The sequence below is a fragment of the Choloepus didactylus genome, chromosome 24 (assembly GCF_015220235.1).
Source record: "Choloepus didactylus isolate mChoDid1 chromosome 24, mChoDid1.pri, whole genome shotgun sequence".
NCBI lineage: Eukaryota > Metazoa > Chordata > Mammalia > Pilosa > Megalonychidae > Choloepus > Choloepus didactylus.
The window spans coordinates 4,217,887-4,242,144 of NC_051330.1; the positions used below are offsets into that span (position 1 = coordinate 4,217,887).

Here is a 24,258-nt window from a genome sequence, read left to right on the forward strand (position 1 = left end):
GGCCCAAAGAAAGCCAAAGTACGTGTCAATGCTGACATGAACAGTGGCTAAGCGGCCAAAGGAAGGGATATGAGTAACATCCATTTGCCATAAATCATTGGGGGCTAGACCATGAGGGTTAACACCAGGATCCTGCAAAGGTGGAGCAATAAGCAGTTGACAATTAGGACAAGAAGAAACAATATCTTTAGCTTGTGTTCTAGTAAGCGAAAATCGAGCCATGAGTCCTTGCACATTAAGATGAGTAAGCGAGTGAAAATGAGAAGCTTCTGAAATAATAGGCAGTAATAATTTATCTGCAGCAGCATTGCAGCTGCTAAGCCTGGGAGGTTGGTATGAGAACAAATATGGGTAATATAAAAAGGAGATACACGAGTGCGAATAGCTGATTGTAGCTCAAGAAAAAGGTTATATAAACAAGGAGGCAACTGTTGCTTAACGGATGCTGTTTCAATTTTACTAGCTACATGAACAACATAGGCAGAATCAGATAAAATATTAACAGCCTCAGAAAAATGTGCTAAGACGGCTTTTACAGCAGCCAGTTCAGCTTTCTGGGCAGAGAAATGAGGAAGATCTAAAACTTTGGACTTAGGGCCAGTGTAGGCAGCTCAACCTTTAGATGACCCATCAGTAAAAACAATGGGAGCATTGATTAAAGGCTCACAAGAAGTGTACTTGGGCAGTATCCATTGTGTACGTCAAATGAACTGGAAAAGATCATTTTTTGGATAATGATTATCCACCTGGCCAACATAGTCAGCTAGAGCAATTTGCCAAGCTAGATGTTGTTGCAAAATAACTGAGAGTTCTTTAGCAGTTATAGGGAGCACAATTAAACGAAGGTCAAAACCATTGGGTTGTTTTGCCTTTTTTCTGGCTTGAGCAACTAAAGTAGCTAAGAGATATAGATAAGGGGAAATGGATTTTACAGAGGAATTGGGCAAGAAGATCCATTCTACAAGCTTATCATTTTGCAAAAGCAAGCCTGTGGGGGATTTGGGAGTGGAAAAGACAAGTAGAGATAAAGATTGTGTAGGATCAACACGGGATATCTGAGCTTGTTGAATTTTAGCTTCCACTAATTGTAATTCCTTCTCTGCAGCTGAAGTGAAAGATCTAGGGCTGTTTAATTTTGAATCCCCACAAAGGAGAGAAAATAGGTTGGAAAGCTCATAGTTAGCTATACCTACTTTGGGGCAAAGCCAATTAATATCCCTTAGTAGTTTTTGTAAATCATTTAAGGTGGTAACAGCATCTCTGTGGAGTTGTACTTTTTGGGGTTGAATTGTAAGTCTATTGATACTAGAACCCAAATACTGTACAGGCAAAGTACGTTGCACTTTGTCAGTAGCAATATGCAATCCTACATCCTGTAAAGCTTTTCGAACAGCATAGAACAAAGCTTCTACTTCAGTGTCCTGAGGTGCAGAGCACAAAATATCATCCATATAATGGATTATATAAGCTTTAGGAAAATTTAAATAGACAGGCTGTAAGGCACAGTCAACATAATATTGACATATTGTAGGACTATTTAGCATACTTTGTGGTAAAACCTTCATCGTTTACAAGGGGTTTTATTGTTAAGTGATAAAATAGTAAAAGCAAATTTTTCCTTATCTTGATCAGCTAAAGGGATGGAAAAGAAACAGTCTTTAATATCCATGACCACTAAAGCCCGGTTTTCAGGAATCATGCTGAAAGGATTGGGGAGCTCAGGTTGTAAAGGTCCCATGGGCTGAATGACAGCATTAACACCTCTTAGGTCAGTTAACATTCTCCATTTTCCTGATTTTTAGAGGAGGAACCAACAGGTACATAAGGTAATAATAAAAGTTGAGCAATTCTTTCACCTTTATGGGCAGTCCATGGAATAGAAGAAGACATGACCACCTGAATTCCCCCAGTATAGTTAGAGTCAATGACTCCAGTGTGTACACAAATACCCTTAAGATTGAGAGAACTGCACCCAAGCAAAAGACCCACCATCCCTTTAGGTAAGCAGCCATAATAGCTGGTGGGGACCTTAACAGGATTAATGGGGAGAAGACATACCTCAGCGTTGGCAGTGAGGTCTACGCTGCGCTCCCTGCTGTAGCTGGGGAAAGCTCCAAGACGGAGGGCTTGGAGTTGGTGGAGGGACAGCACATGGCCTCCAGATCTCCATGCCACCTGGCCTCTGCCAGGCCCTGCTGTACGCCTGAGAGGCGGGCAGGTTTACAGCTATGCTCAGAAAGAGGCAGCAGAGGAGGCGGGGGCCATTCCTTCCAGCAAGGCGCAGAAGGAGGTTTTGGGCATTGGCAAGAATAAAAAACTTCAGCAGATTTTACTGGATCTTTTTTACCCTTATCATCATCAGAAAGAGGATTGGGACCAGTATTGTCATCAGACTCACATTCTTCCTCATCAGCATCAGTTTTTAAAGTCTCAAGAACAGACTTAATTAAAGACCAAGTAGACCAAATAGTAACAGGTAAATCAACTCCTTGCATATGTTTTTGTTTCAATTGCTTACCTACCCGCTCCCAGTCATGCAATTCAAGGGAGCCAAGCGTAGGGAACCAAGAGCAGAATTTTTCAATAACCTGCAGCAATTCTAAGATTTGTGACTCCCCCACCTTGACACCGCTGGCCCACAGCAGCTGCCGTAAGAGGGAAATATAGGAAACATATTTATTGTGTCCTTCAACATTACCCATTACCCTGCTGATAATGCTCGGGGTCGTTCTACAAGGAACGCAGACAAACACGGCCGTCACTCCCCCCGAGTTCCAGCCCCGCTGTACCCCCTTCCTTCAAGCAATTCTTCTGTCAGGAACCAGGTCCGGTTCTTTGGACACAGACACAAAGTTAAGAATTAAGAATTAAGAATTAAGGGAGCAGGGGGCCCACTGCATCTCGTGCTAAATGGACAATAATGCACCTTTGCTCCAGTTACTTATTTCAGAAGATCGGGGAGTCTATGCTAAATGTCCTCAGGCTCGGGAGAGCCCACCAGACACCTATGTTTACATCCTGTTGCATATCAGAAGGAACAATCTAGGTTTAGGACAATAGTAAACGTTGTGGTCATAGTCACAAGACACATATCTTTACAGGGCAGCCCGCATGGCTCTAAGCCACCACCCTAGATATGCCTCAGGCAACATGGAAGACTCAGTTTCCCACAGAGGGGATGTGATCGGCTTTGGTGAGGTCAGGAAAGGGCTGTCTTTCCAGGTGACGGTCCTGGAGGCCTCGGAGCGTGTAGGTGGCAGAATACAGACGCACAGAGTGCCCGGAACACAGTGGTACGCAGAGCTGGGTGCCATGAGAATTGCTGCCAACCACAGGTAAGGATCGGGAGAGCTGGGGCTGGGGGGACAGGAGAGAAGGCCGGGGCCTGGGCAGTCAGCACAGGGGCCGGGACGCCCAGTGACAGGCGCAATCCTTTCACCAAAGCCTTGGGTGACTGCCCGCTGGGAGGACGCCACACCTGTGGTTCAGATTCTGTTCTGGGTCATTCTATGGCCCCAGGCCTATCCCTGAACCTCTGCCAGCACCAATACTTTCTTAATTAAAGGCATAACCATCTCTGCTCTGCTTGCCTAGAAAGCTGTTTTGAGGATTGCAGGTCACTGGGATTGAAATGCAAAGGCAGTCTGCTTGCGCAAGGGGTTATTAGAAGTTTGCTATTGACGGGAAAGATGAGATGTCTTCTGGCAGGAACGGGGTGATATCTGGGAAGGACCTGGCGTGCTAGGGGAAGGCTGGGGCTCCACGAGTGGCAACTGGGCATCGGCTCGTGGGGAGCTTTCTACATGGGAGACCCTGCCCTTCAGAGTGGTGACTGGGAATGATGCCCACGCGTCTGGGAAGGGTAAGCCCACGAGTGGCGCAGACTGAGGCTGGAGATGGAGGCAGATTCGGTGCAACCAGTCAGTGGGGGGGGGGGGGGCAGCGTGGTGTGCTGAGCCCGGGGAACCGGGATGCCAGGTTCCCACTTGGCTCCACAACTCATTAGCGTGGTGACCGAGATGTCTCAGAGCCCATCTGCAGATCAAGGCCTGGGGTTGAGAGCTGTGGTCAGGGGCTCCAGTGGCCCCGATAAATCCTTGAAAGCCCGGGAAGGGGAAAGCTGAAGGCTCCACCAGGAACTGGAGGAGTGATCTGGGGAAGCAGGGTAGGCCAGGAGCTTCTGTGTCCCAGCCCCAGCCCTCTCTGACTCACCCCACAGACTCGCCCGTGAATTCATCAGGAAGTTTGGACTGAAACTCAATGAGTTCATCTTCGCAAACAACCAGACCTGGGTGATGGTCAACGGGGTGCGGCAGCAGACAGGGGAGGTACACGCCAATCCCCACCTGCTGGGCTACAAGCTCAGGGCGGACGAGGAGGGAAAGACAGCAGAACAGCTGTTCGCCATGTCGCTGGAGAAGGTGAGTAGCAGGCAGGGAGCAGGATGGTCCCCAGACATGACTGCCACGTCCACAGGGTCACTGCAGCTGAGCCCTTGACGCTACAGGGCCTCGGCTTCCTCAAGTCTATTTCTCGTTTATCCAGATTGGGTGAGAGGACCCCTGCCCCAGACCCTAGCCCCGCCGGTAGGAGGGCTCTCCCACTCTGGTCTTTGCCCACTTTACCTCCCTGTCCCACAGCCACCCCACCACACCCCCAACTCAGACATGTGCTCAGCAGTCATTACACAGGCTCAGACCTCCAAACGTCTCCACCCGTTTCCATAGACACATCCCAGCACTGACATGGAACTTGGGCAGAAAACAAAATCGTTGGCATTAAAACCATCCTGGCAAGTCTTTCCGTAAGGCAGGTGACCTAGAAGTCAGAGTCCGGATTCAAATGCTGCTCCAGACGCTTCTGCCTGTGTCTTCGTTTGTCAGGGCTGCTGTAACAAAGACCTACAAACTGGGTGGTTTAAAACTATAGAAGTTTATTGTTTCACAGTTCTGGAGGCTCAATGTCTAAAATCAAGGTGTCTCCAAGGCCATGCTGTGCATGAACTCTCTAGGGTTCTGGGGGTGGCTTATGGCCTAACTCCATCTCTGCTTCCTTCCCATGGCCGTCTTCTCTCTGTCTGTGCCTACATTTCTTTTTCTTATAAGGACACCAGTCCTACTGGATTAAGGCCCACCCCAACGCAGTCTGACCTCATTTCACCTAATAACATTCTCAAAGACCTGGGGTTGGGACTTGAACACATCTTTTTGGGGGGACACAACTGAATCCATTACTGGCCATGTAAACCTGAGCAAGATACTCACCAACCCTGAGCCCCGTTTCTGTAAAGCAACCACAGGTTTGTTGTGAGGATGAGATGAGAGCGTGTGAAAAGAACAGGGCTGGACGTGTGGTGTCAGGATTATCGGCATTGTCTTTGTAGATACTCGGTAGAGAAGAAGGGGTGATGCCAGACATACCTGATCAGCTTTCTCTCTCTGGCTGATGTTCACTCACCTCCCTGGGGTGGCAGCCAGGCTCTTTCACAGGAGCACTCTCACATGGGCCCTGCCCGTGGGTCCTGGGTTTCCCAAGCAGTTCTGTTCCTGCCCGGCCCTGCTCTTGGACTGCTCAACTGCAGCCTTCATTAGCAGCTCAGTGGGACCGGTGTTTCAGTTTCCTAGGTTGCCTAAAGCAGATGCGATGAGATGGGGTTGGCTTAAACAGTGGGAAGTTATTCATTTACAGTTTGAGGCCAGGAAACTGTCCAAATCAAGGCATCATCAATCAAGGTGATGCATCTTCCCAAAGACTGGCTGCCAACGATCCTTGGCTCCTCTGCCACATGGCAAGGCTCATGGTGACGTCTGCTGGTCTCTCCCTTCTCTCCTGGGTTTCATTGCTTTCAGCTTCTTGCTTCTGTGGTTTTCTCTGTCTCATATTCATTCTCTTATAAAGGACTCCAATAAGATTAACACCTATCCTAACTGAGGTGGGTCACACCTTAACCGAAATAGCCTTATCTAAAGGTCCTGCTTACAATAGGCTCACACCCCAGGAATGGATTAGATTTAACATTATGTTTTTCTGGGGTACATACAGCTCCAAACCACCACAACCAGGCATCCCAGCCATTCCCATGTCACTCACCATGACCTTGTTAAGCCTAAAGAAATGTGCCCCACACAGAAACAAGGAGGTAGACTCCCCACCTCCCAGATCTCCCAGTATAAAGGGGGCATCCTGTCCCCACCTGCACGTAGTTTGCCCAGTGCTGGGGATTATGTTTTCACCATCTGAATTCATCTAGTTGAGGGACATGGTCCCAGCTCCCAGGTCTCACATGTGCACACAATTAGGAGTAAAGGGTGCAGGGCACAGAGGGGGTGAGGGGCTCAGAGGGGGCGAGGGGCTCAGAGGGGACGAGGGGCACAGAGGGGGCGAGGGGCTCAGAGGGGACGAGGGGCTCAGAGGGGGCGAGGGGCACAGAGGGGACGAGGGGCTCAGAGGGGGCGAGGGGCTCAGAGGGGGCGAGGGGCACAGAGGGGATGAGGGGCACAGAGGGGACGAGGGGCTCAGAGGGGGTGAGGGGCACCGTGGGCACTGCACGTCTGATGGGGGCACCACTTTCCAGCATGCCTTTCCCTTTTCCCCTGTGCCCAGGTGGTGGAGGAGCTGAAGGGAAGTACCTGCAGCCAGGTGCTGGAGAAATACGACTCCTTCTCTACCAAGGTCAGTACCCGGGACCCCCTCCTCCCACTGCCCACACCCCACCCTGTCGTCAGGGCAGGGCCACCAGCCCCCTCTCGGGCTGCTAGCAGGAGGCAGGGCCGCTCAGCCGTCGACTCCCCGTCCCCAGCCCACGGCCAGAGGGCACCTGTGCACAGACTCGCCCTCCCCTGCTCTGCAGCCTCCTCAGCCCGGAGCCACGCGGCCCCCTCCGCCCCTCACCTGCTCCAGACGCCGCGACCTCTTTCCTGCTTCTTAACTACACCGAGCCCTCCCTCCCTCGAGGCCTGTACACTGGCTGTTTCTTCTGCCTGAAATTACTCAAATATCCCCTTTGAGTTGAGGCTTTCCCTCTCTCCACCCCGGCAGTCCCTTCTCATCCACCTTACCCAGCTCTGATCTCCACAACATGGTCACACTGGATGTTTTACTTGTTTAACTCGTGGGTGGTCTGTACCCCCTGCTAGAAGGGCTGCTCCGTGAGTGCAGGAATAGTTTGTTTTTTTTTCTTTATTAGAGAAGTTTTCAGTTTACAGAAAAATAATGCATAAAATACAGGGACCCCATAGATCACATATTATTAACTTCTTGCATTGGTGTGGTACATTTGTTACAATTGATGAAAGCGCATTTTTGTAATTGTGCTATTAACCATAGCCCATGGGTTAACTTAGGGTTCACTGTGTTGTGAAATTCCTTGGATTTTTTTTTTTTTTAATTTTTAATCTAGTAACATTTATACAACCTAACATTTTCCCTTCTAACCACATGCAAATATATAATTCAGTGCTGTTAATTACCATCACAATGTTTGCTACCATCACCACCATCCGTTACCAAAACTTTCCATCATCCCAAGTAGAAATCCTGTACATTTAAAGCCTTAACTCCCTATTCCTTACCCCCTGCCCATCGTCTTGTAATCTATATTCTAGATTCTGATTATATGAGTTTGCTTATTCTAGTGATTTCATAGCAGTGTGGTCATACAATGTTTGTTCTTTTGTGTCTGGCTTATTTCACTCAACATGATGTCTTCAAGGTTCATCCATGTTGTCACAGGCATTACAACTTCATTCCTTTCATGGCTGAGTAATATTCCGTTGTGTGTATATACCACATTTTGTCTATCCATTCTTTCTTCAGTTCGTGGACACTTGGATTGCCTTCATCTTTTGGCAATTGTGAATAATGCCACTATGAACATCAGTGTGTAAATATCTGTTTGAGTCCCTGCTTTCAATTCTTTGGGGTATATATTAGATAGTGGGGTTGCTGGGTCATATGGTAATTCTATACTTGACTTTCTGAGGAACTGACTAACTGTCTTCCCCAGTGGCTACACCGTTTTACATTCCCACCAACACTGACTGAGTGTCCCTACTTCTCCACATCCTCTTCAACTTGCATTTTTCTGTTTATTTTTAACATTAGCCATTCTCGTGGGTGTGAAATGGTATCTCATTGTGATTTCGATTTGCATTTCTCTGATGACTAATGATGGCAAGCATCTTTTCCTATGCTTTAAGTTCATTTCTATGTCTTCTTTGGAGAAATGCCTTTTCAGCTCTTTTGCCCATTTTTTAATTGGGTCATTTGTCTTTTTGTTGTTGAGTTTTGAGTTAAGGGAGTCTTTATATATTCTGGATATTAAACCCTTATTGGATATGTGGTTTCCAAGTATTTTCTGCCATTGTGTAAGTTGTTGTTTTACTTTAATGATAAAGTCCTTTGATGCACAGAAGTTTTAAATTTTGATGTCCCAATCATATTTTTTTTATTTTGTTGTTTATGCTTTGAGTGTAAAGTCTAAGAAACCACTGCCCAACACAAGGTCCTGAAAATGCTTGCTAAAGTTTTCTTCTAGGAGTTTCTAGTTATGGCTCTTATATTTAAGTCTTTGATGGATTATGAGTAGATTTTACATAATAATAGGCTAGATTCTGGTAAAGTAGGAGAAACAATAACCCTTATGGGCCTCCCCATTATGCTATCACAGAGAGTTAGCCTGTGTTTTTTGGCCATCAGGACTAAGGAAAGAACCCTGGGCCAAGGTAGTGGGAGGGATTCAAATAATTTAGCTAATTTAATTTTAAGATATCCTGTGTTCTTTCTTCCTTTCCTGACAATTGAGTATGGTAGAGACAGTGAGGCTCCGGGTTAATAGGTGAGACCTTGCAAAGTTCCTTGATTATAGTTCCAGTAAGCTGGGGGCCTCTATGACTTGAGAGCACAGCAGGAATTCCCCAGGTGGGGAAAACAAAATCTAATAGTTGTTTAGCTACTGTGAGGGCTATAGCCTTGTGACAAGTAAAAGCCTCTGTGCTTCCAGAAAATTAACATACTATCACAAGGACATATCCACATCCTACGGAAGGGGGTAGCTATATAAACTTCAGCTGAAGATTTCCAAAAGGTCTCTGTTGCTAGACGTGTTTGACCACAACCCACTTTTACTGTTTATTAGGCTTATGTTAATTGATAGATGGAACATCATTTATATACTTGCTTCTTGTTTAAAATCCCTTTATCTTTTCTTTTTTGCTGAAGAAGAAACTCTGACTTGTAGGTGATTGCAAACATTTTCAGGCAGGTATCAGAGGAAAACAATGTAACTGAGAAGGAAATTTGATCATTTTCCTGGCATGTAGCATTTTTTAAAACAATAACTAAAATTATGACCAGTAACATAATTTTGTTGTCTAATATGCAGATCAGTATCGACATATCATTGACAGTGAGAACATAATTGAAATGTCCTTATTTTATATAAACTCTACATATTTATATGAATAACATTTTACTCATATATATTTAACCAATGGTAGGTCAGAAAATGTCTTCTAATTTGACAACACTTCCCATGACAACACATATCAAATGAACCTAACTATTTCTAGTACCTCTCTTTTAATAAGGTGAAAGAACAAATCCTTTGAGATTTTCCAGGAGACCTCTGGAAAATCCCAAAGAGAGTTTGAAATAAAGAAATCTTTTAGGGTTTGATTTTGAGAACGCAATTGTCAAAAGTCAGGAGGTTTGAACAATTGCCTAAATAGGATCATAGATCATTAATAAATAATTGCTGGTTACCTACTTAATAAAGTGACAATAAAAGTAAATGTAGGAGGTAACATAATGATAAAAAAAAGGAAACAACTTAATTCTTTTGAAAGTGAGAAGATATTCTCTTAACAAAGGATGATAAGGTCACTATAAATATCCATGAGGATATTATTTTGATATGACATAGAATCTTTGCCTTTTAGGCACGTTACTCAGATGGTTAAGAAAAACCTTCTAAAACTTCTAAGAGCAGACCAATAATCTGAAAAAAAATTCATTTTAACAGACAGAAAATCAAATTCTAGTTTTATATGAATATAGTGTTTTATATGAAAGCCCTTCAAAGACTCTTATTAATAAGCCTATCAAATCTTAGCAGTGACCATGACAAATAAAATTCTCTTCTACAAACCTTCTACAACTTTCTACATCCGGATATTTGCGTTTTATCCTACACTTTCCTGTTTCTCATTCTCCAACATTCAGTCAATTTACCTTAGGACAAAACTACTGTTTTTCCTTAACAAAAAATATCATCCTGCATATCTTACATACTTAGGTTCCCCAAAAGATCTTAGAAATTGTCTTTAAGCCAACATTCTACAAAACACAATAACACTTAAAATAAAGCTTGTCAGAATAATAACTCATAATAAACACAAACTTATATTTTTTCACATTTAAGCATCTAGTAAATACAATGCTAGCTTATTTCATCAGTAAACCTGAATAAATTTAGGAAGAATGTTTCCAAGCAGACTTCAGCCTATTACAGTGTGAAATTGCTTGTTATTAATTGCTTAACATCGATAACTCAGAAGACATAGTTGTTTTTATTTAACTAACAATATTAAACTGTTCTGTTTGCCAAAGGTTTACCTAGATTATGTGCACCTGAATTTTTAAAACATTTGCATTGAATTCTATGAATACTCTTTTTACATTTGTAAGTATTGGAAGTTCAATTTCTGGGGCTTTAGAAATATTAATTTTTATATAGCACTTATTTTTCTTTAAGCAATTTGAATAGAGCTCTTTTAAGGATTTTGATATGTTATTTGGTATTATCATCCAGAGGCATGGAAATATACCTTAAACATAGTGACAGACACAAATAGAGAGCTTATAGAGTCAGTGAGTCAGACATCACAAAATCACAGAAATACGGAAATACAAAACTCATTAGTTTATGTGAAAGACCTGGCCTTCTCTCCGTGCTCCACTCTTACATTTCATTAGAATTTTTGTTCTTGGCAGAGGGAATGAGTTGAGGTTATTTATTTAATATGAGGTCTAATGCTTTTCCGTCATAATTTGTGGAGGGAACTTTGAAGATTTTCTTTGCCTTGGCATGTAATTATGTACAATCCTTGCCCTGTTTCTCAGGCCTATTTGGCTTTCGGGTTTATTATGGAAGGGAAATCTTGTAGGTCCCTTTCTGCTTCCAACCAGCTTTTGCCATCTGGGATTTAACATCTGAGGTTCTGACCAACATGTGTACAAGCTAATAAAGTTCCAGTAATCCTGGATCAAATGCACCCAAAAGAAGTTTAAATTCTTTTATGAACTTTTGCTGGTCTTATTTGAGGAAATCTTTCATTATAGCTCTTAATTCAGTTCAGGGCCAAGGTTTAAATTCTGCTCTGGTGGGCAGCCAGTTTCCATACAATACTTACTCTTTAAAGGAACCTGGACAGGCCATTTTTCCGGAGGGCTCAAGAGCCCTTAGGGCAGCTATGGGGGAAGGACGAGGCAGGGAAGACAGGGGAGTTACAGGTATGGTTTAGAGTTCCTTCCCCTTTGTTCTGTTTTTAGCAAAATTAGAGGAGCTGGTAGTTATTGATCAAGCCGATTGCCACAGAGGCTGTGGACAGAGTTTTATTATCCCACACGTGGTCTGGCCATTTTCCGTTGGTGTATTCAGTGCCTCTGAAGCAGCGGACAGAGGGATGGAGCCACGAGGGAAAAGGGATCCAGGGGCTGGAGAACGCAGTGAGCTAGAGATTCCTGGCATATTCCAGCATCTCTCCAGTCACTGTGGTTGCCATGCCTGGATGGCGGCCCCTGCCGTCTTGTCTTCTTTGAAGGAGCCTGTCTGAGAGAGGCACGTCACCCCGGCTAATGCCACGTCGGGGCTGGCCCCTGGCTGCTCACCCTCGGGGTTGTCTGCACCTGCGACAAGGGGACTGACTCAACCCAGGGAAGCCCTCCGTCCTGGACAAATGGGAGGCTTGGTCACCTTGACCGGTGGACCCCTTCCCAGCCACCAGCTCTGTTCTCTGCACAGTCCTTGGCTGGGGACCCGGGGGCCGCAGAACCTCGGTCACTTGCTGGTGGGGTGGCCTGGCTGGTGGGGGAAGGGGAAGAGGAGGGCAGGATGGGAAGAAATACTCAATACCCAGCTCCTCCTGGCTTGGTGCAAGGCACAGGTCCTGCAGGAGGGTCGGAGAAGCCAAGCTGGGCTCAACATACTTGTTGGTGACCAGGGAGACTGGGCCTCAGTTTCCCCATCTGCAAAATGGAGGTAACAAGCTACCTTTTAGTATTATATATGAAGGTTATAGGAGTGAATCCACAGTCATACTCAGAGTAGCATCCGCGTGTCGGAGCGAGGCTGAGTGTGAGCTGTTTTCCGTGGTGGTAGGAATGAGGAGGGCACTTTGAGCACCACTGGCAGAGCCTGGAGAGCCAGGCAGACCCCTGGGCGGCCCTGCCAGTGCCGGGCCGAGTGTGCCCTGGTTCTGCTGTTCCACCCCGTCCCATTCTGTTCCTCGCTGTGACTGGGCTGTGGGCCCAACAGACACTGACCCTCCTGCCTTCTCTCCCTGGGCGGCTGCAGGAGTTCCTGATCAAGGTGGGCAACCTCAGCCGCGGGGCCGTGCAGATGATCGGGGACCTGCTGAACACCGATGCCGGCTACTACGAGTCCTTCACGGACACCCTGCTCGGCCTCGTCTGCTTCTACCACAAGCTCCCGTAGGAACTGGGGCAGGGAGGTGGGAGGGCGGGCATGGGAGGTGGGAGAACGGGCAGTTACTCACCAAAAGAGCTAGCAAAATCGACTGAGGGTCCCGAAAGAAACAGGTCGGGGAGGGAGGGGTGAATGCAGGGGTTTTCAAACTCCAGTGTGCAGGGGAATCCTCTGGGAGCTGGCATTGCTGACACCCACCCACCCACACACACATACACACACACAGAGAGAGATTCTGACTAAATAGAACTGGCCTAGGGCCTGCGAATTCACATTTCTAACAGGTTCCCAAAGTGATGCACATGCAGCTTGTCTGGGAACCCCACTTTAAGAACCACTGGCTAAGGGCCAATCCTGCCAGGAAGCTACAGATGCTGCACAGATGGTGGCCACAGCTCTGCTCCAGGAGGCTTTGCAGGGGGGCCCCAGGAAGGTGCACGAAGGATGCTAATCGTGGATGTCCAGCCACCCAACCCCAGGCAGCTCGCCATGCATTCTGGGGCTGCAAAGATAAAACAAACTGCAATATGTCTTCCCTAGAGGTTCATGAGACCCCACCCTGACAAAATAGGCTGGGACATTTACAAGAGGGCAGTCTGTGAGTGCTGAAGAGCTGAGCCAACCGATGCATTTAATTATTTGCACATCCAGACCTCTTCTTTCCCAAGTAGCTTCACTCTACCAACCCCCAACATTTGTAGTCTGGGCAAATCAGTTTGAATTCAAACCAAGGCCTGCTTGAAGGGGAGGATGGAAGGAAAGAGGATGCCCAAGTCAGACTGAATGGGGGATCTTCATAGCACTGAGCCTGCTAGGCTCTCTCCAAGGGCATTATGTAGAAAGGGCTGAGAATACCTGTGAATTCTTGAGTTTTTCTTGACCCTGTGCCCAGGAATCCTAGCCATGACCTGGGGCTGAGCTTTTAGAGCCCCATCTTCAGATGACCACTCAAGGGGGTGAAAGGGGAGTGGCTGAGGGCCTTGTACCCTGGCAAAGGGCTGTACCTGCCCAGAGGTGCTCCTTTTACTAGTTCCTTGTAGATAATGACCACCTTGCCTAGCTGGTTCTCCTTTTTCCAACTGCTTAGCTCTCTAGCACTGGACCAGAGCAAGTCCCTTAAAGAACTCAGCCTCTGTCCAGTCCAAATGGTCCACTTTCTGCATGGCCTTGTCCATCCGCTTGTTTCCATCTCCTTGTTTTGCCTGTCCTTCCTCAGGTTTGATGAAATTACCGGTGGCTTTGACCAGCTCCCCTTAGCCCTGCATGACTCCCTCTTGCCCGGGACGGTCCATCTCCACTCTCCAGTGAAAGAGGTAGAGACGTCCGACAACCACGTCCACGTCACGTACCAGACGCCTGACCCTCTGCAGCCCAGGGCGCGTCTGACTGCAGATTATGTCATCGTGGCCACCACGGCCAAGGCGGCCCGGCTCCTCCGTTTCCGGCCACCGCTCTCCAAAGCCAAGGTGAACGCACTGCGCTCTGTCCACTACAACAGTGGCTCCAAGGTATTCCTGGCCTGCACGGAGCCCTTCTGGGAGAGTGAGGGCATCTTTGGGGGCAAGTCCATCACGGACCGGCCTTCCCGCTACATCTATTACCCCAGCCACACCTTCCCCAACGGCACAGGGGTCATCCTGGCCTCTTACACCCTGAATGACGACTCCTCGTTCTTCACTGCGATGGACCATGCCCGAGTGGTGGACGTCATCCTGGAGGACCTGGCCGCCGTCCATCAGCGGCCCAAGGAGGAGCTCCGGGCGCTGTGCCCCTACTTCACGGTCAAGCACTGGAGCCTGGACACGCATTCCATGGGTGCCTTTACCTGCTTCACCCCCTACCAGTACGTGGACTATGCCCATGAGCTCCGCCAGCCGGAAGGGCGCATCCATTTCGTGGGCGAGCACACAGACCTGGCCCATGGCTGGATAGACACGGCCATCAAATCCAGTCTCAAGGCCTCCCAGAGCATCCAGGAGTCTGTGCTCTCAGCTCTGGCAAAGGGCCCCACATACCCAAAACGGCCCCAGTCCAAAAGTGAGCTGTAGGCAACTTCAGGGCAAACAGGTTTTGGGGTGATTGCAGTCACCTTGGTCCACTGGGAAAAGTCTAGAAGTCTATCTTGTGATAAACAAACAAACAAACAAACAAACACTTTTCATGCAATTGGGGATCTCACAATTTTATTGAGTGATTCATGAATAGGACTGCATCCCATTCAGAAAGCAGAAGGGAGCTCCTCTGAGGGAGTGAGAGGGGAGATCGTATAGGGTCAACACTGCAGAGAGTGATTGGCTGATGTTAAGTTTCCAATTAGCATGGGGGAAGGGGTCTTACAAAGTGGGCAATAGGTAAACATCGATTTGTATGGTGTGCTTGTCCAATGTGACAAGCTATAGCTACTGGACCAAAACGGATTTATTAGCAAGAGTTCCTTATCAGCAACTGTGTAGGCTGTGTGTGTTCCTTTTTCTTGGGAAACCTCAGGTCAAGTGGTTTTGTCTCTGGACAAGCCCTTCTCAGAAAGGAGGCTTTTTCCGGCAAAGCCCAGTGCAGGAGGCCATTTTATCGCATTTAACACTCGCTGTATCTCCACATTTGCCCAAAGATGCCAGACCAAAGGAAGCCAAATGAGGCCAAGAAGTGGAGTGACTCTAATATTCGGCTTCAAAGGCTGGTAAATCTTGCCCTTGGCTCTGTCAACAGTGTTAATGACAGCAACAAAAACAACAACATGTGATGTAGCGATTAAAACAATAAAGCATGTGTGAATGTAAGGCTGTTGCCAAGTGCTTTATCTACACTCTGGGAGGCGTGAGACTAACTGTACAGCTGAGTCCTGAGGCCTAGGCAGGCCCCTGGCTTCCAAGAGTCTCCTCCGGGCTTCCTCATGCCGCTGCTATTCTTTTAATCTGAGTCTAACCCTAGCTTTCCTCTCCTGCACTTCTCCTCCCTTGACTGTGAATTGTTAGAGCAGTTGGGAACTTAGATACTTCGTTGGAGGCAACCGTATGTGTGCAAACAGCAAGGTGTTCAAAGCTGCTGTGTGTCATTACAACAACCTAGATATACATATTCTAGTATTAAAGACTCCATTTTAGGAGGAGGAAAACTGATTCTCAAAGAGGTTAAATAACTTGCTAGAGGCCACAAATACTATAAAAAGTGGTCCAAACCAAGCCATCTAACTCCAAATCCTCTTGCTTCTTTTATGCCCAAAGGTTCCATCTTATTATCTTTTGTGTGTTCCTGAAATAATCAGCAATTAACTTGGGAGACATTCAGTAATGGGTATACTGAATGCTTCAGTGAATAAAAATCCTCAAAATGCACAGGGCCAAAGCCCTAAATGTTCCCTTGTATCTTTCTTGCCTGGCAGCCCTGGGGATTAAAGAGGCAGAGAGATGGAGTAGATGCTGATGAGGTCTTTCAAGCAGACTGATACAGAGAAGGCTGGCAGACGAGTTCTAGAGGGGCCTGATACCTGGTAGTAATGTGGTCTGAATTTTGTCCCTAAGGGACCTCTTGGGGGGTCTGAACAATTATCCAGAAGGCCACAAGAGAGGGACAGCTGGCTAGATGGTGCGGGGACAGTTTATCACCATGGGGCAACAAGGAGATTTCAGGAAGTCTTTCGAAACCTGCTCAGTCAGCGCCATTCTCTTTAGATTCTGAAGGCTGGGACAAAAAAACACACTACCCAGGAAACCCACTCTATCAGGAATTTCACCCTACTTGCAAACTAACAAGTTCACCTGCCACAGATTCATGGATGAGGGCAGAAGACACAAGACTCCGGAATCAGAGACAATAGACGTTATTACTCACAACAGCGATTGGCATGAGCACCCCATACTCCTAAGTCTGCCAGTCACACAGAGTGACCCAGGTGGGCACGATACATGGGGTGAGCCTCCATCACAGCTGGGGAACACTGACCTCAGAGCAAGTAGTAAGCAAGCCTGTTCTTTGTTTAGGGGTTGGGGGGCAGAAATTCCCTCATTCCTCAAGACTGCCTGCTGAAAGACAACTCTGAGAAATGATCCATGTAAAGAGCAGTCAGAGCCTTGCATTTGAGGCATACCCAGCAGAAATGTGCAGGGGTGCTGAGGCCACATGGCAGATTACCAGTGCAACACTGTCCATCCAGGCCACAGCTACCTCCCTACAAAGTGTGCTTATCTTTCTCCCTCCTCACTTGCATCCCAGCCCCACAGGGACCATTGGATCCCATAGTTTCATAGAATCCTCATTCTGAAATACTGCATGCATGAGGTTCACATGTGTTAAACAAACACTCATGCAACTGCTCTGAAATTTGGTGAATCAGACCCAAGTGCTGCCTTCGATGATCTCAAGACAAGCTTAGGGACGTATCTGATCATATGTCCGACTAAGTATGAAAAGTGTGTGTCAGGAATAAAACAGAAACCCAGAGATGGGCTTCTTCCTGCTAAGGTGTAATGTCAACCATTATGTAGGGTGAGTTTTTTTTTTAAATAATTATAGATTCATAAGAAGTTGCAAAGATAGTACAGATGGGTCCTACGTATCCTGTACCCAGTTTCCCCCCGAGATTACATCTCATATAGCTATCATACAGTATCAAAACCAGGAAATTGACATCAGTATCAAGTGTGTGTGTAGTTCTATGTCATTTTCTCACATGTATTGATCTGTGTAACCACCGCCATAGTCAAGATACAGAACTAGTCCTTCACATTACCAACGTCTCTCGTGCTACCCCTGTACAGTCACACCCACCATCCCTAATCTCCTTGGCAACCATTCCCTCCTCCCACCATCCCTACCCTTGGCAAACACTAATATGTTTTCCATCTCTATAATTTTGTCATTTTAAGAAAGTTTGTATAAATGGTATCATATAGTATGTGACCTTCTGAGATCGACTTTTTACACTCAGCATAATGCCCTGAAATCCATCCAAGTTGTTGTGTGTATCAACAGTTCATTCCTTTTTATTGTTGGGTAGTATTCCGTTTCATGGATACACCACAGTTTACTTAACCATTCGCCTGTTGAAAGATATTTGGGTTGTTTCCAGTTTATGGCTATTATAAATAATGCTACTAGGAACAGTCATATACAGGTTTTTGTGTGAACAGGAATTTTCATTACTCTGGGATAAATATCCCAGAGTGCAATGGCTGGTTGGTATGGAATTTACATACTTAATTTTAAAAGAAACTGACAACTGTTTTTCAGAGTGATTGTACCATTTTACATTCCCACCAGCAATGTATGGTTGATCCAGTTTCTCCACGTGCTAACCACTATTTGTTGTTATTACTATTTTTTATTTTAACCATTCTGATAGGTGTGTGATGATATCTCTTTGTGGTTTTAATTTGAATTTCCCTCACAGCTAATGATGTTGAGCATCTTTTCATGTGTTTACTTTCCATCCATATAACCTCTTCTGTGAAATGTTTCTTCATGAAAATTGCCCATTTGATAAATGGATTGCTTGGTTTTTACTGTTGAGTTTTCAGAAATCTTTATATATTTTATATATAAGTCTTTTGTCCAATATGTAATTTGAAAATATTTCTCCCAGTCAGCAGCTTGTCTTTTCATCCTCTTAACAGAGTCTTCTGCAGAGCAGAAGCCTTTAATTTTGATGACATCTAATTTATTGACTTTTTTTCTTTAATGGATCATGTTTTTGGTGTCAAGTTTAAGAACTCTTCACCAAGCCCTACTTCTTAAGATTTTCTTCTAAAAGTTTTATAATTTTATTTTTCGCATGTACAGTATGATCCATTTTGCGTTAATTTTTGTATGAGGTATAAGCAGTTTTTCAAATAAGATATTTTATTTTTCTACTAATAAATTTTATGTAACTATGGTAGAAAATTCAGAATATGCAGGAAATTATAACAAAGAAAATTAAAATCTTTCACAATCCCATCACTTATAGAAAATCACAATTAAATTTAGGTGTTCATCCTTCCTGCCTTATTCATTCATTCACTCATTCATTCATTAGTTTACTCTTTCATTCATTCATCAATTTTATATAACTGAAGAATCTTCTCAAAACTTTTGGAGAATCAGGAAGGATTTCAAACTGAAACTTGAAGGCTGGGTAGAATTTCCTCTGCATGCAGCTATTGCAATTTCAATGTGAATTAATGAAAATTAAATAAAATTGGAATCTTTTTCCTCAGTTACACTAGCCACATTTCAACACTCAATAGCCACATGCTTCTAATGGCTACTACCTTGGACAGCAGAAATATAGCGCATTGCCATCTTCACAAAAGGTCTATTGGCAGCACTAGACTAAGGTAGACTTTCTGGAGAGCAACCTGGAGTTATTCCTCAAAGGAAGGTTTGCTGGGCCTTTCAACTCAGCACTGATCCTTGAGTTGGCATCCCGGAGAAATCCTCACGCAGGATCCCAGGGGGCAGTAAAGTATGGTCATCACATCACCACTGAGGCAGTGGACAGCGGGTGGCAACCCAGGTGTCCATCCTTGGGGAATGGATAACCAAACCGGGGTGTTTGCCATTTGAAATGCCAGGCTGCAGTTAGCTACAATGCAGTGGATGACAGCAGGTACACCCAACAGCATGGGCGAGAGCTTATCACATCACATGAGTATTTAAATGGTGTGGTATATTGGGTTTGTTTAAAATACCCCAGCAAAAATAGATTGGTGCGTGAGGGGCTAGAAGAAAGAAGTGGTAGAATGTTCATAGCTGTCGAAGCTAAGTGATAGACACACAAGGGTCCGTTATATTATTCTGTATATGTCTGAAATTTTTTATACTACACAATTTAAAATACAGATATTCCAAAGCTGTGAAGCAAGACAACTGGTAGAATGGTAGGTCCGTGCCAGGGCAATCAGCAAGAGGAACAGGTATGGAAAAGAAGGGTGCTAAGAAAAGTTCTCCCTGTTGTAGTTGAGCACTGGCAGCCAGGGCTGGGGCTGAGGCTGGGGCTGGGGGAGCCAGTGGGTGAGGAGACAATGGGGGTGGAAGGTCAGAGCCCGGCTGCACCCAAGAGTCCAAAGACACCCCCTCCCACTCCCCCAGGAAACACTCAGGCAGGAAAGCCAGCCCGGACTCCGCAGAACATCACTATCATGGGACCATGCATTTAAAAAGAGGTGAGGGACTATTCTGCAACAGAGGAGACAGAAAAAATGACAGCCAAGCGCAATGCATGCACTTTGATGGAACCCTAATATTAAAAAAAAAAAATAAAAGATGTTTGAGGAACAATTGGGGAAATTTAAATGTGGACTGGCATATGATGATATGGAATTAACGTTAATTTTCTTAGGCGTGGTGTGGGGTGGTGTCATGATGTCTGCAATTTTCAAATGGTTGGGGAGGAGAATATACACACACATATACATGTATATGTACATATATGTATACACACATGTACACATGCATACTTAGAGAGAGAGAAGGTGCCAAAATATTAATCAATGCTGAATCTAGGTAGAGAGTACATCAGTTTTTTGTGGTTTTATTTCAGCAGTTCTGAACTTCTGAAAATTTTCGAAATAAAAAGGTAGATGATACGGTGGGGGGAAATGACCCGATTTCTTTCCATAGCAACAACTGCCCCCGCCATTGTGAGGAGCTAAAACCCTCCCCGACTCGCCCGGGGCAGGTGCCCTTCTAATCGCAGACTGGAGACCCGGAGATACTTTTGAACCTGGTCATAATTCCAAAACCAAGCACTTGCAACAGCCCCGGGAGTTCTTTGAAAGATCGTCTGGGGCTGCCCGCACGGCTTTTTCCGTTCTTAAGAGACTATAAGTAAAGAACAACACCGGCACTTACAAACCACTAGTTTCGGACAATTTCTGCCCGCAGAAGAAGTTGGCAAAAGCTTTCTGCATTCGTTAAAATGCGTCTTTCCCTGACCGGGAATCGAACCCGGGCCGCGGCGGTGAGAGCGCCGAATCCTAACCACTAGACCACCAGGGAGGCTGTGACAACCAGTCGCACTAAAATGCTACACAAGATTCGTAAAGTGTGACGTAAACTGTACGTGACTATAATTGGACGAGTCTCGCAGAGTCGTCACCTTGCCGCCATCAACGCTGCCTGCCTGTATTAGCCGCTAGGCAACCACTCCGCCACCGGAGATACGGAAAAAGATGCAGTGGATGAAGGACTCGACAAATGGAGTCTGAGTTGTGATCGTCCCTCCGGAGAGGAAAATATAACCAGTCGCTGGGAACATTGTGGGGTGTCTTGAGGGAAAAGAGAAAAAAGGGATGTGTCAGAAGTGGGATTCGAACCCACGCCTCCATTCGGAGACCAGAAAGCCCGTAGGCAAGGGACAAACCTTGAGTCTGGCGCCTTAGACCACTCGGCCATCCTGACACCCGGCGGGAGGGTGGCTCGCGGGGAGCCTGCTTTCTGCGCTGCGCCGGCCTTGCCGTTGCAGACTTGCGGGTTCGGCCGGCTGACTTCCGGCCCGGCCCGGCCGCCGGCCTCGCAGAGGCGCCTGTCGGGCCCTGCGGAGCTCCGGGACGCCGGGGAGGCCGCGACTGCGATGCCGCGACTACCAGCAGCCCTTCTCCCCGGGCCGGGAATCAAACCAGGCTCTCTAGGCGAGCGCGATCAGACCGTAGAAAACCCGGACCGATTAGTGACAACTGCGCAGGCGCCGGGCGCCTGCAAGCGCTGGAAAATGTAGAACGAAGTGCAAGCTCCCGGGGTTCGCGCCTCGGATCCCGGGGTTCCCGCGTTATATCCTGGGCCCTACCTGGGGAAACTCCAGCAAGTTGATCTAATACTTGGAAAGCACTTGGAAAAATGCTTGCCACAGAGTGAGTGGCAAGTGATTGTAATATTGTCATTGTTATTATTGTTGTTTTATTGTTGTATTATTATTGCATTATTATTGTATTATTGTATTATTGCCATTATTACTGTTGTTTTATTTTATTATTTTATTATTGTATTATTGTATTGTTGCATTATTAATTATTGTTGTTGCAAGTCGAGCTAATACTTGGGAAGCGCTTGGAAAAATGCTTGCCACAGACTGAGTGGCAAGTGATTGTAATGTTGTCATTATTATTGTTGTTGTTTTTGCAAGTTGAGCTAATACTTGGGAAGCGCTTGGAAAAATGCTTGCCACAGAGTGAGTGGCAAGTGATTGCTATGATGTCATTATTGTTGTTGTTGTTATTGTTGTTATTATTATTATGACTCTCTGCCTTATTGCTCCTGAGCATACCCGTCCTCCAATGTCCTCCAAGCCGCACAGCCAAGATCAGCGATAGGGGGGACCGGCGCGGGGTGGGGTGTGGGGAGTTTCCCGTCAGGAGGGCCGGGTGCGGACCGGGTTGGGGTGAGGGAGGGTCAGGCTGGGTTTGCGTGGCGGTTTGCGGGAGAGAAACAAACGCGTGTGCTCTAGCACTGAGTGGGGAGGCCCCGCAGACCCCTCGCGCGCGGACAGCCCTGACGCGGCCCCTGTCGTTTGCACGGTTTCCTCCGGGACCAGATTCCAGTCATTCATCGAGGGTGCGGCGCTCAGCAGACAGAAGCCACTGCCCTGAGAAGCTGACTTGCTAGTAGGGGCATAAACAAATATTTTTAAAATGTAAAGGAAAAAAAAATGTAGGGAAAAAAAAGCAGGGTACTGAAATAGTGGAGGCGCTGTGTTTTTAAACAGGGGAGGTCAGGTAAAGACTCTCCGAGGTGATTTTTGCAAAAATGTAATTTTCAAAAAGTAAACTGCATGACTCCACGCAAATATAAAATGCACATGTGTTAAAATTGTATTCAGTTGTTTAATGAGGACCCTGCAAGATGTTATGATCCAGTTCAAAGGAAAATTGGAAGAACAGTGTTTTGTTTTGTTTTGTTTTTTTGTAATCAGTCAGCCAAAGGAATGCTGAAAGGAAGTTGCTAATAGATGCAAGCAGTTTAATATCCTAAGAGTAATAAACTTTGATGTTTGAGGTTATGTTTTCTAATTTGGGGTTATTTATATTTATTTATATTAGGAGCATATCTGACAAATTTCATTTGCATTGCTACTAAATAGAATCCTTGGCATTGCTCTCTGACTGGAATAATTTGCATCGCTATCAGTTTTCTACAATTTATCCTCTACCCCTACAGACTTGTAAAATAGCCAGGTCTACAGGAAATCAAAGATGCACACTCCATTAGAATCAGATAATTCCCAAAAGATCTGCTAGGCAATGCCAAGCACTTCACTGAAAGAACGCCAGTAATCTCTTATCTATTTCCAAATTTTGGATAATTTGTCTTATCACACTGAATCCCTGGAAGAAGGCAGGAAGTAAGCCCTGGAGGGTGGCAGTGGGGAGGGGTATTTTTTTTTACCCTCAGCATACTATCCTAAATCCTCTGGGGACCTAGTGGACGTCAAGACCTGGACTCTGGACAGCCCCTTGGCCTCACCTCCCAGTCTCCCGTGTGTCCCCGTGCACTAGCTGCCCTTTCCCCTACTTACTTGATCTGTCTTCATTCCCTCTGCCTCACGCAGAAAATGGTCCGGCTCCAGCTGAGCCCCTGGAGAAGGGGTGTTGAGGATAACGGCGTGCCCAGCTGTCGAGTGCTGCCGTGAGGACCCCCGGGAGCAGGGTCCAGCAAGGATGGGAGGCGGGAGTTGGGACAGCACACACTGATGTCCTTCGGAAGGCATTTTTCTGTAAAGGGGGTCAGCAAAAGGGGTGCTAGCTGCTGGAGACCACAGGGTCAGAAAGGGGGTGCAGGTTTGTTTTTCAGATAACGGGCGATGCTGATGGGGATGATCCAGTGTTGTTGGGCTTCTCAGCATTCTCTGGACCCGTAATCTTTCTTGTTTGTGCTTTTTTTTCTTTATCAAGGTGACGTTCGCATAACATAAAATTAACCTTTTCGAAGTAAATAATTCAGTGGCTGTTCAGGCCGACTACGTTCGTGAAGCACATGAGTCGGTGTGGCTGCAAAACCAAGACAACACACCAGGCACTGAAGTAGACATAGATTTATTAGGATTCATGGGCAGGAGAGAGCCTCTGGTGGTGGTCCGGAGGGGTAAAGCTCTGCAGAGGGCAGGAGTGCAAGAGGCAATATGTGTATGAGTTCAGAACAAAGACATTCCATGTAGTATGAGGATATTGGGTCTCTAGAATAATCATTAAAGGGCCTTAAGACCAGATGTTCTACTAAGATTAATGTTGAAGACTGAGATACAGTCAGTGTTTTTCCACTTCCATTCCTTTACATCGTGATTACATTCTTTTCCCTCCAAGGAGATTGTTTTCTTTCTTGGCCTCTGTCCTGGTCGTGCACGCTGCTCCATGCCTGGGGCTTCATTCCCATTTAGGAGGGGGCCCGGGCCCTGCGACACCACCGTCCACCCCCTTGTAACCGATTGCATTGACCATAGGACAGGCATTGCATCCATATACCACAGCAACAATATAAAAGACAACAGAATAGTAATAATCCATCATATAGGGCAGATAATCTTGCAAAGATTTGCTCGAGGATGTGTGCAGCTTGCTCTCATATGTTCAGAAGACAGAGCAATA

General features: G+C 46.1%; 1 protein-coding gene and 2 non-coding genes across 3 annotated transcripts in view; 1 reads left to right on the forward strand and 2 right to left on the reverse strand.

Moving 5' to 3' along the window:
• Positions 1 to 15,470, forward strand: part of LOC119520045 (L-amino-acid oxidase-like) — a 30,158-nt gene extending 14,688 nt beyond the window's left edge. Inside the window, exons 3-7 of the mRNA XM_037817796.1 lie at positions 3,223 to 3,335; positions 4,220 to 4,421; positions 6,604 to 6,672; positions 12,575 to 12,711; positions 13,923 to 15,470. Of these exons, the coding sequence (XP_037673724.1) occupies positions 3,223 to 3,335; positions 4,220 to 4,421; positions 6,604 to 6,672; positions 12,575 to 12,711; positions 13,923 to 14,754 (1,353 nt within the window). The 3' untranslated portion in view covers positions 14,755 to 15,470. The remainder of the gene's footprint in view (positions 1 to 3,222; positions 3,336 to 4,219; positions 4,422 to 6,603; positions 6,673 to 12,574; positions 12,712 to 13,922) is intronic.
• Positions 15,471 to 20,608: 5,138 nt separating this feature from the next.
• Positions 20,609 to 20,680, reverse strand: TRNAE-CUC. The gene has a single exon. It is a non-coding gene; the product is annotated as a tRNA-Glu (tRNA).
• A 296-nt stretch (positions 20,681 to 20,976) lies between these two features.
• TRNAL-CAA lies at positions 20,977 to 21,082 on the reverse strand. The gene is made up of 2 exons: positions 21,045 to 21,082; positions 20,977 to 21,022 (listed from the first exon to the last, which is right to left on the reverse strand). It is a non-coding gene; the product is annotated as a tRNA-Leu (tRNA).
• Positions 21,083 to 24,258: the final 3,176 nt, after the last annotated feature.